This window comes from Terrapene carolina, unplaced genomic scaffold (genome assembly GCF_002925995.2).
Source record: "Terrapene carolina triunguis isolate 2854851 unplaced genomic scaffold, T_m_triunguis-2.0 Scaffold38, whole genome shotgun sequence".
Taxonomy (NCBI): domain Eukaryota; kingdom Metazoa; phylum Chordata; order Testudines; family Emydidae; genus Terrapene; species Terrapene triunguis.
In genome coordinates, this window is record NW_020664389.1 from 5,908,776 (window position 1) to 5,920,786 (window position 12,011).

Sequence of the window (12,011 nt, forward strand, 5' to 3'; positions counted from 1 at the left end):
TGCCAAGGGAGCTGTTATCATTGAGAGGGGCAAAATGAACTTCCTTCCATCTCTGCCCACAACTCACTTTCTCCCATTTAAATGGTTTCTCTCCTTTCTATGTGTAAGCCATTGTGAAAGGGCTGACTGTCTCCTGCAAAACTATATCATTGCTCCAAATGAGTTATGGTTGTGTATCACTCTTCTAAACCAGCCTCTGTAGGATGTGTAGGCTTGATGCATGACCTTAATCCTAAGGATTTTTGCAATGAATAATTATAGATTTACTAAAAATGAAGACTAAATCATACTAGTTTTAGTGTAGGTGGCTGCGAATCAGTTAACTTGGCAAGCAACATGAATGCCACCCAGTTATTTTTTCAAAGGATCCAATGGTCAGCATACTAAAAGAAATGCTTCCATTGTCAATATATTTTATTATACTCACAAATAAACCGTCTTCTGTAAAACAGTCATATTGTAATAGTGTAACTGCAGACACAAGAAATAAAATCAACTTTACTTTTCTTTGGACTATTCCTTCAAACTTGTTCATTTCTCCAAGAATAGCAGAAAGGAGAGATGACTTTCCAGATCCAACCTGCCCCACAACAGCAACTAAAGAGCCTTCCGAGACCGTCATGTTCAAACTGGAAACATTTAGGAAGACAAACAACAGTTATCCTCTATAAACACTGTACTTGTATAGAGTAGGATCCTCTTTAGTGGACACTAAATGGCAAAAATACAGCCTACTCCACTGTGATTGAGGAGGTGAATATTTCAGTTTGGATACCTGTGACTAGAGCATACTCTAGAGCAGGGGTTGGCAACGTTTGGCACGCGCCTCGCCAGGGTAAGCACCCTGGCGGGCCGGGCCAGTTTATTTACCTGCTGATGCGGCAGGTTCGGCCGATCGCGGCCCCCACTCGCTGCGGTTCGCTGTCCTGGGCCAATGCGGGCGGCGGGAAGCCGCGGCCAGCACATCCCCCGCCCGCGCCACTTCTCGCCGCCCCCATTGGCCCGGGACGGCGAACCGCGGCCAGTGGGGGCCGCGATCGGCCGAACCTGCCGCGTCAGCAGGTAAATAAACTGGCCCGGCCCGCCAGGGTGCTTACCCTGGCGAGCCGCGTGCCAAACGTTGCCGACCCCTGCTCTAGAGCCCTGAAAAGCTATGGCCTTAAGGAGACTGTAGTGTCTCTCTGAGTGTTAAAAAGTCACCATACACTATCAATTGCAGAATCGGGGCAACAGTGCAGTAGGAAGCCATCACACAGTACAAGATTAACAACAGTAAGAGACCATGTAAGTTCTGAAAGGAAAACAAAAACACCCTGTTTGATTTGTAGCTATTTTCACAAATGCTTTCAGGGGACTCAGTGGTCCAGCTCATGCAGCTACAGAGGTACTGGGCCATCTTGTGCCTTCACGTCCCTGTTCTGGCTACCTGCATCACGAGTAGCAATGCGGTAGGAGAAGCAGGCCCTGTAAGGGCTCTATGTTCAGTCCCTGTGCAGGTGAGTGAATGGAGACAGAGCAGAATCTTGGCCTCCCTCTTCCCCCTACACACCTGGTCACATAGCAGTGCCAGCACCTTAGGAAGCATGCGCTGTTCTGGGTTTATTCTGTTTCCTGAGTAATGGGGAGATGGGGAATACTGTGGTCTGGGGAGTCAGTCTTCTACCTCGCTGTTCTGGGACATCACAACATGCTGCACCTTGCACTAGGCAGACTGTAATGTCATCATCTAGCCAAAAGCTATGTAAACTCAGCCCGGCAGAATGTGATGCCTGTACAGATTCTTGTTCAAAGTTACTTCACAAACCTAAGACTTGATTCTTACTTATTTAAGATTGAAGGTCCAGTCTTCTCCCATCGGAAAGAAGCACCAATAAATCCCACAGCATGATCTGTTGCAATAAAGAGAAATCAACAATAAGTTACAGAGGCAGCCTCTCAGTTGATATTATCAATTTGGCTAATCAATTTGTTCCTGCAGACATTGAATAACAACAACAACAACAAAACCCTGCTTACTTCCACTGTAGTTTGTGTCGATGTCTTGAGGGTCAAGGTCTTCAGAATATAGAAAATCCTCTAAACGACCCAGAGAAACCTTTGTCTGTAGAATGCACAAACATTTATGCTATTTGAGTTTTTAAGCAATACTTCATATACTCTAGATTACACCAATAAAGAAGCATGTCTATTAATTTATTTTGAGATGGGCAATGAAGTTCTTGGCACTAAATAGAAAATGTTTACCTTATGTACGTTCATAAAGGTAGCTGAAGATTTAGGCCAGTGGTCCCCAAACTGTGGGGCGCACCCCTGTAGGGAGGCACGGAGGAACATTCCAGGGGGCATGGCGGGGCCTGGGCCAGCCCTAACAGGGAGGGAGGGCCACCCAGCCTTGCTCTGCCCCCATATCTGCTCCAGCCCCACTCCCAGCCCTGGCCCCATGCCTAACCTCAGCCCCAGCCCTGACCCCAGCCAGGGCTCCATTCCAAGTCCTACCCCAGCTGCGGCCCCCTTACCCCTATCCATGTTCCCCCGCCCAAGCTGCAGCCCCACTCCCGGCTCCAGCAGGAACACGGACAGGGGCAAGGAGGGGCGCAACCCTGAAAAGTTTGGAGACCACTGGTTTAGGCTGACAGCGGTATTCACTTGAAACACCACACACTGTTAGACAACATTGATGCTCATGTCCCAGTGGGAAGTAGGCTCTGCTGACTCATGAAGGTTATGTCTTCACTGACAAAAAAAAAAGGGTGCTTTAGCTATTATTCTACTGGAAAAACATAGTGGAGACAATGCACTTTGGTTTTATTTAAGCTAAGTTAAGCAAAGTCAATCACAGGTTGGGGGTTGGGGTATAGTGCTGACCTGCTAGCTACCTTGTGGCAAACACTACGAGTGACTTGTTTCCATGCTCGTTAGTTATCTTTCTGTTTAAAAAACACCTCTGTGTCAGTGGAGACAAAGTCTGAGACAGGTTGTTTGTGGATTAGCTCTCTGGAAGAGAGAGAACATTTACCGTATAAACTGAGCAGTCCTAAGGCAGCAGTCAAGCTGGGGGAGACTGAGCTCAATTTTGTTATAATACTGCTAATTTCTAGGTTAATAAAACCAAACCCCAGGAAAGGTTGAGTTCTGATTCAGTATAATTTGTTGCCCATGTCTGACAGCAGGATGGAGAGGGCATCTATTTACAATGGCCTTGCCACTTTACAAGAAACTGAGCTACATACAGAAACAGTAGATAGCGCACAAGTAGAAATAGGAACAGTACTCATGCCATCTGCTGGTCATTCCTTATTATAAGTTAACATACTTCAAAAGAGAATATACTCTGAAACCCCCTCCAACACCAGTGCCTCTCCCGCCCCACAAAGACATGAAAATTTCAACAAAATAAAACTAGAAATAATCAGGTGGTTTAACCTTCATCTACAAATAGATTAAACCACATGACACTGGAGATTAATAAAGGGCCATAAATGTCATCCTTTTTTGACACCTATTCATATTTGGTTTTGGTTTTACCTGGGCTACGGCAGAGATCACTGTTGGCAAATCAAACAAAGGCAGTCGCAAAATATTAAACAAAGAGATAGATGTAAAGACTTTAGTTGCAGTTAGGACATTCTCTTCATCCAGCAGAAAATAGACTCCAAATGTAGCCAACGAGACCTTTAAAAAAAAAGGCAGGGGAGGGGGGAGATGAGGTGATTATTTTTCCGTTACTTGTCCCATCCTGCTTAGTTTTACTTTTCAATGATTCCTGCTACAAAAATATGATGGTAGCAATTAAGAGCTGGATGTTGACTACAGCTTAAAGCAAACTGAAACATAAACTGTGCTACTATTCATGAATTAAAACTAACATACTTCTGTCTATAGACTAAATACAAGCTCTTATATTTTGTGGTATAAAATTCCATTTCATAATTAAGTTTGTACACAGATAATATTCCCATTGGATTTCCATTAGATTTTAGTCTATGTGAAGGTCTCAATAGTCTCCATTTGTTGATTGGTACTTGTATTCCCATGTTCCACACAGAGTTCACTGTCTGCTTGTTTTCCACAGTATATTGGCACTATCGTTTTAACAAGCAATTGCATGCCTACTGATATCAACAAATAAAGGTGTTTCAGTTAGAACTGGGCAGGAAACTGATTTTTGGTCCTGAATTGGGACAAAAAGTCAATCTCAAATATTTATGGACTGACAGTGTGAGGAAACATTCCATTCAGCGCACATGAAACAAGCTAATTTATAATAAATACAATTTAAAAATGAAAATAATCAAAATTGATTTTGTGTCAATTTTGACTATTTTCATTTTTAAATTGTATTTACTATAAATTAGCTTGCATTTCAAAATGAAAAGTCATTTTGAACTAAAGAAAAGGACTTTTTTGTTTCAAAAATGTCAAAATTGGAAACTGGCAACTTTGAAATTTTTCCAATTTTTTTCCACAAGAAGTGTCAAAACTGACCCTCTCCCATGAACAGTTTTTGTTTCAATGAATCACCACTTTCTGAAGAAAAATACTTAAGTCGACAAATTCCCAACCAGCTCTAGTTTCAGCCCCCTGTCTACCTTATTAAATGGTCATGAGGGAGCACCTAGGTTTTACTATTCCTAAACACATCTGACATTCTAATAAAGGCCAAATTCTCTGCAGCTTTAAATGGACAAAGCCACTGAAGTCAATAAAGCTGCAGCCAAATATATATCACCAAAGAATTTGGACATGTATGCTTTGCATGGGTGCTCTGAGTCACTTTAACTAACCTGTGCATTTCACACAGAATGGGTATATTTTAAAGGCTTATGTTTTGTTAAAGATAATAAAAAGGAGAAAAAAATACTTCTCTACTTTAGTTCGTCAAAACAGGACGTATCCCAGATAAGGATCTGGCCCATAATTTCTCCTATGTATTGAAGTGATTAAGTATGAAGGGCCAAATGCATCCCTAGTGTAACGCCACTGAAACAGAGTTGGGATGAAGTTGGCTAGAAGTTTTGTTATTCTTTTTTAAACAGTTTTATTTTCTTAAAATTCAGAACCTTACAGTTCAGTGGCAGGGAGGGGAGTGGCAAAGGGGAAGGGAAGGGAAGAGAGAGGAGGTTGTTAAAAACAAGGATTAAAAGCATATATCTTCCAAACTTTAAAAAGCAGAAAGGCATATTGATAACAGAGCTGGTCACCATATGACCACATAATTTTTCAACAGTGTTTACTTATATAATCAAATTGTATCATTTTCTTTCTTCTGCAGGAATTTAGGAAGGGATGAAATATGTTACTGAGGTAAATGCACAAATGTATTATGCAGTAACAGTTGCACTTCTGCAATTATTATTTAGTACTTTACAAATCATGCATCATAACATGGTTGTGAATTATAGTACACAAATAAACTTCAGTATCCCACTTTTACAAATGAGAAAACTAGCACAGAAGAGTTAAAAGATTGGCCTAAATCTATACAGTAAATTGGAATTAACCCATGAGTTTCTGACTCCCAGTTATGAATTCAATCTACTAATACATGGTCCCCCAATTTTCCAGCAGATGCAGGCTTTAGCTCAGAGGATCAGGTGTGTTGCAGAAATAGAAGTGTTCACTTATGCTATTTTTGGTACTTTACTAGAGCAATTACTTGTTATGTGTAGGGCCCTACCAAATTCATGGCCATGAAAAATGTGTCGTGGACCACGAAATCTAGTCTTCCCCTGTGAAATCTGGGTGGCTGGAGAGCAGTGGCTGTTGGCTGGGTGCCCAGCTCTGAAGGCAGTTCCCTGTCAGCTGCAGCGCAGAAGTAAGGGTGACAATACCATACCATGCCACCCTTACTTCTGTGCTGCTGCCTTCAGAGCTGGGTGGCCAGAGAGTGGTGGCTGCTGACTGAGGGCCCAGCTCTGCAGGCAGCAGCACAGAAGTAAAAGTGTCATACCATGTCATCCTTACTTCTGTGCAGCTGCTTTCAGAGCTGGGCTCCCGGCCAGCAACCACTGCTCTCCAGCTGCCCAGATCTGAAGGCAGCGCTACTCCTACAATAACCTTGCGACACCCCCCCGCCCCCCAAACTCCTTTTTCGGGTCAGGACCCCTACAATTACAACACTGAAATTTCAGATTTAAATAGCTGAAATTATTAAATTTACAATTTTTAAAATCCTATGACCATGAAATTGACCAAAATGGACCGTGAATTTGGTAGGGCCCTAGTTATGTGGCTTGGGAGGAGGAAGAAGAAAAATTCCTATCTGACTTCTGAATATAGCTACGCTATCAGTAGGTGTGGAAACTGACTAAACAGATTGTGAGTTTTGTGAATAATTGAGAGCAGCTTTATTTGATATGTAGGGAGTTTGATGGGGGAACCGCTAACAGATGCTATCAACTTCAAGGAGTGTGAGGGGGAAATTTATCTTCTATCCTTCTCAAGTGTATTATCCAGCACAGCCAGGCTTAAGTTGTCTCTAACGGACTCCTACGAAAGGTATCTTTTTTCACCCACAGAAAGTTATTCTTCTCAGAAGAACTAGAATGTGTACCTCTTTCCTCCCCTCCACCCCAATCTTGTTTCCCTTTTAAAATATGAGCATGGAAAAAAAGCAAACTTGTCTTAGATGCTTAATAGGGATATCAACAAGAATTGCCTCTATTCAAAACGAATGTGTGACTGTTTACATTACAGAAGGGGGGTCTTCTGATTAAGACACTGGACTTGACTCAAGAGATCTAGATTTCATTCCTGGCACTGCCACAGGTTTCCTATATGACTTTGGGCAAGTCACAATCTCTCTATGCCTCAATTCCCCTATGTAAAATGGGTATTATAATAATACTTCCTGACCTCACAGAGATATTGTGGTGATAAATTCATTAATGGTTGTGAGGCTCTCAGATACTCCGGTAAGAGTGCTAGCTAGCTACAAAAATGGATATTGTTAAGTAACGCACCATAAAAGGAATACAGGTTAAAGTTAGCATGGAGAAAGTTGTCAGGTACCCAGATGACTTCAGAACATCTATTTCATGTTCTCGAATTTCCACAACCTTCTTCTGATACGAAGGTTCCCATGCATAAAGTTTAAGAATCTAAATACAAATAAATAGAAAATTACATCTTAGTAAATCAACAGCAGTGATCATGATTGTTAAAATGAGTTTAAATTCCAAAAATTTATCTGCGAATGTTGAACAATACAAAAGTGTAAAATATTCAACACTTGCTTTTTCCAGTGGATAGCTTCTACAAATAAAATATTGTCCAAGCAAGACCCAATATAACCCAAAATGAGATTCATTATGAAGAATGCTATAGTGTAGCCACCTTGAACTCTATACATTTCACTGTGCCCCTGTTTTGGTGAATTACTTATTATTCCAGGTTACTAGTATCAGCATTCACTCTATACATTTCACTGTGCCCCTGTTTTGGTGGATTACTTATTATTCCAGGTTACTACTATCAGCATTCATCCCCTATACATTTTAATTTATTAAATTTATCCACAGAGGTGCCACCATCTGACTTCATTGTAAACCTCTTCTATCACTTACTGATGTGGGAAAGTATCAGTATGGTAAGCCACACACTTATTTCATTTTCCTGGTGCACAGCATGTAAGACTGATCATCTCGTGCCCAGACAATATTTTTATTTAATAAGTAAATTTAAAGTGTGGCCAAAGGACTCCTAAGGACACCTGAAAACATCCTTTACTATTGTCCAGAACACCAGACAGAGGAATTACATATACAAGTAGGGCCTAACCCTTTAGCTATGTGAGTAGTTTAATTGACCCAAGTGTGCCCATAGAATCCGGAAAGAAACTCTTGGGATCCATCTACATGAAAGATACTACATAAGGTGATAAAAGAACACAAAATGCTCAAGGAAGGAAAGGCCTCAGGCTTTGTATTGGCAAATAGCTGCTAGTCCATCATACTAGCATTTTCATGATGAAAATATTCTCTACCTTACTTGCAACCAAGAAGTAACATCTTAAATAAAGTATTATATACATTTTATAGCAGCACCAATGTCTATGGTTAGAAATCCACAAACTTCAGAAAAATGTAAAATTAACTGTGAATAATTTGAAGTACTGGCTATATTTAAAAATTGAAGAAGCATAAATGACAAATAGATTTTCAGAAACAAGAACAAATTTGAAAAACTCAATTTTGTTCTTCATGAAAAGTGAAGTTTTAGTGAAGATTTCCAACCATCTAATGACAAACTATCTGTGCTGATTAAAAAATAAAACAAGAGAACATGATCAAAATATCATGGGTAATCTATATTTTATAATCACCTCTCTTATATTAATAATGCTTTAAAAATCCACTTTAAGTAGTTATATAACAGAACATATTTTCCCCTCAATTCTTCTTTCCTACATTATCAGCTGAAAGGTTCAGTGATAGAACCCTAGTTTTCTGAATAACCTAGTCGCTCATCTTATTAAGCAGAACAACAAAACTGATTAGCTGCTTGTATTACCTTTATTCCATGCAAGATTTCATTTAGTAGCTTAACTCGTTGATCTGTATTCTTCATTTGGCTTTTCTAATTTAAAAAAGAGAGATCAATGCTTACAATTTTTTAAAAAAACATCAGAGATTCAAACATACTTTGTATACTTCAGACAGTGAACACTGCTACTACTCTATTATTGACTCCCTTGGAAAAAAATACTTGTTATACTGTACACCTTACATTGTCAAATGTACTTCACATTCGGTATCTGACATGTATTATACCCAATCGAATAATTCATTATATGATAAAAAGATTGGTATGTCCTCTCTAATAGCACTTTTTCTTAAAAAAAAAAAAAAAATCATCTTGATTTTTTGTAATACTTCCTGCAGCATGATTACAGTAATAACTGCATTTCTTAGATTCTAATTAAAAGCTTCATAATTAGAGTTTCAGTTCTCAGTGTTCTAGAATTACAAAATAGATTAATCTTAAAAATGCTTAAACATCTAAACTATAATTTATAAAAAAAAATGTGATGTTGATTCCTTAAAGTCTTGAATAGATTATAATAATAATTATAATTATTCACCATATTTTTCCATGGAGTAGTAACCATTTACCAATTGATCTTACTTTAATAGTCACTCACAAGGAGTCAAATCCTGCTCACCTACCAAATGTAAGTAGTCCCAAAAAACTGATGAAACTATTTCTGTGACAAAAGCAAACAGAATTTGGCCCAGTCTGATTTGTGAGATGTGAAGGAATACTTAGGTTAAAGAGCACACTTTGAAAAATAAATTCCTTTCCTCTGTTACTGATAACATCTTTGATTATTAGAAACTGAATTTTTAAAAAATCCTCTCTTCTTACTATTTATGCTATATTTAATTGTGCATTTCACTCAACTTGCACAATGAAAACATGCTAGTCAGTTTCACTTAGCATCTTTCACTCGCTGGTTATTAGGATACTTAGGCAGAACACTTTGGATTGCAAACAGTGGCCAAGATCACTGCACTCTCCCTCACCTTTCTCCTTCTCCCTTCACATCACTGACAAGATCTGTATGGTGAGGGGAACTTCTGTGTAAGAATCTGCCCTCCCCCTTCCTCCTGATGGAGGTCAGCTGCTTCTGTGGCACTGTTTTCACAGACACATAGGCCAGACCTCTCTAGAGGTCCATGGCCCTCACTGCATGAGCAGCTGGAAACAGGGTATGCTGGGGAATACAAATAGCTTCCCTTATAGCCCTGTAAAGTTTCCTTGGAAAATATAATAGTTTGGGCTGTTTTTATTCTTTCTGTGGAGCCTGGGCAGCTGCGGCCAGGTGAAGTCCATGGTAAAACAGTGCCAACGGAGCTGTGGTATCAGGGAGCCAGAGAGAGGGGGGTTCTGGAGGTTAGGATGTTGTGAAGGCAGGTTTCAGAGTGGGTCGTGCAGCCTATTCTGAGTATTGGGGGACTAATCTGCCCCCCCACACACACACACACACCCCTCAATGGGATGGTCTGAGTCAGAGCAAGAAAGTGAGATCCTCAGAAAGATCTCTTTCCCTCCTGCACTTTTTACTACAGACCATGGCCAGATCATTTCATCTCTGCTGAGGAAGGTCACTTATTCCACTTCCCAACCCCTACTTTAATTAATTATAGTAATCATGGAAAAGTTTGTAAAAGCTTTTTTGTTAAATAAACCTAGATTTAGGGCCTAAATCAACTGTGTATTATTAATTAAAATGTATTGACTTACTGGCACACTCACTTCTGTGACTAACTCTTCTTGTCAGTATTTCACACTGTAAGCAGAGTGTCTGGTTTGTGGTGTTTATCTTTAGGCATATGATTTTTTTTTAAGACCTGCTCTTTACTGACAGAAGTGAAGCCATGTAACACGTAGGTCAACATCCTATGTTCCTGGGGATTAACTCCCAAAAACATATGGGCTACCTGTCCTATTTCCTTTTCCTTCTTCACCCCTAAAGAAAACTGCAAACAGGAAAAAGACTTAGGCCCAAATCAGCTGCTGACTCAATAGTGCTTTGGATGACTAGATAGCAAATGTGAAAAATCAGGAAAGGGTGTGGGGGGAAATAGTTGCCTATATAAGACAAAGCCCTGAATATCGGGATGATCCCTATAAATTCGGGACATCTGATCACCCTATTTAGCACTCCACATGGGTGCCACAGGTGTAGGATTCGGGTCTTTGGATTTTTGACTTACATTTTATTTAATAATAAGCTCCTGAAAACACACCTTACTATTTTGTTGGTATTTTAGTCAGTTTTGACCTAAAACCAGAAATCCTAACTATTGCTCCAAATTTGCCAACAATGAGTTGAATAGGATGACTTGTGTGTAAAGTTAAGCACATGCATAAGTGTTTGTAGGATCAGGGCCTATAACACTTCTACAGATAAAATCTCTTCTTTATTGTTTTTTGTTTATAGATAAAGTTTAGTGATCTAAATATTGATTGATTAGATACCAAAAGTTCCCCCTCCAACAAAGAGAGCTGTAACTTTGGTTATTTTGTGCCTACATTAGTTTTACATTCATATTTAAAAAATCAGCTCTTCATTGTAACTTTTTCCATAACAACTTTTTCCGGCATTTACATTTACATTTCTTACCCTCAGCTGTTTTACTTTTGCAGCAACAAAAGCATTTATAGGTATAACCAAAACGAGCACTGCAACACCTGCTAGCACTGATGGGCCCAGTTCTTGCCAGAGAAAGACTATAGCCATCAGGATCTGAAAAGGTGCTGACCAAAGAAGGTTGAGGTTTACAGTCAGTTCCATAAGTTGTTGGGCATCTGCTGACATCAAATTAACAATTTCACCAGTTGTATATTTTCTCCGTGAAGAATTAGCTAAGCTTAAAGCCTGCAACAATAGCAAGAAACCAAAGTGTACAGTTACAAAATGAAGTAAATTAAAAAGATGGAGTAAAAAAGAAAGCATCTTTGCCTCATTTGCTATGCACTACAGTACAGTAAATACTTTGTAGCTCACAAACTCCACATAGAGATAACTTCTCTCTCCAGCTTTGAGCTTTGTTAGCACCTAAGCTCCCTTGTCCTGAATGAGACCGGGCTCACTACATGTTTTACTACAATCTGGTATTAGCTACGCACACATTTGCAGAGTTCACCTAAAACATCAGGTTAAAGTTATTTAAAAAAAACCACAACAGTTCCTAAACTATTGTGCATATTGCAACTTTCAGAGTAGCACTGCTGTGCCAAATCAAACCCAATTTTCACTAAAATGCTGAAGATCTCAACTTTCTCCCCTAGAGAGGAGATTTCCTGGCCAAAATTTCAGCTTTCTGCTCCCACCACTTCAATGCTAGAGCAATTCAAGGAAAGGTTGCATAAGTAGTTCTTATTTTTAAAAAAGGGCTAGGGATGGAGGGGAATTCAGCCTTCTTTTTGCTCAAAAATGGAGGAATAATTTTTGTTCAAACTTAACAACACATATATGCAGACACATGCACAGCCCTCTCACTTTA

At 39.7% G+C, this 12,011-nt stretch overlaps 1 protein-coding gene across 2 annotated transcripts in view; it reads right to left on the reverse strand.

Moving 5' to 3' along the window:
• LOC112118789 (multidrug resistance-associated protein 1-like) overlaps window positions 1-12,011 on the reverse strand; it is a 53,919-nt gene that overhangs the window by 26,168 nt on the left and 15,740 nt on the right. For both annotated transcript variants that reach the window (XM_026652566.1, XM_026652561.1), the window contains 7 exons: window positions 11,129-11,383; window positions 8,512-8,577; window positions 6,963-7,100; window positions 3,526-3,672; window positions 2,017-2,101; window positions 1,823-1,889; window positions 503-629 (listed from right to left, as the gene is read on the reverse strand). In XM_026652566.1, the coding sequence (XP_026508351.1) occupies window positions 503-629; window positions 1,823-1,889; window positions 2,017-2,101; window positions 3,526-3,672; window positions 6,963-7,100; window positions 8,512-8,577; window positions 11,129-11,383 (885 nt within the window). The remainder of the gene's footprint in view (window positions 1-502; window positions 630-1,822; window positions 1,890-2,016; window positions 2,102-3,525; window positions 3,673-6,962; window positions 7,101-8,511; window positions 8,578-11,128; window positions 11,384-12,011) is intronic.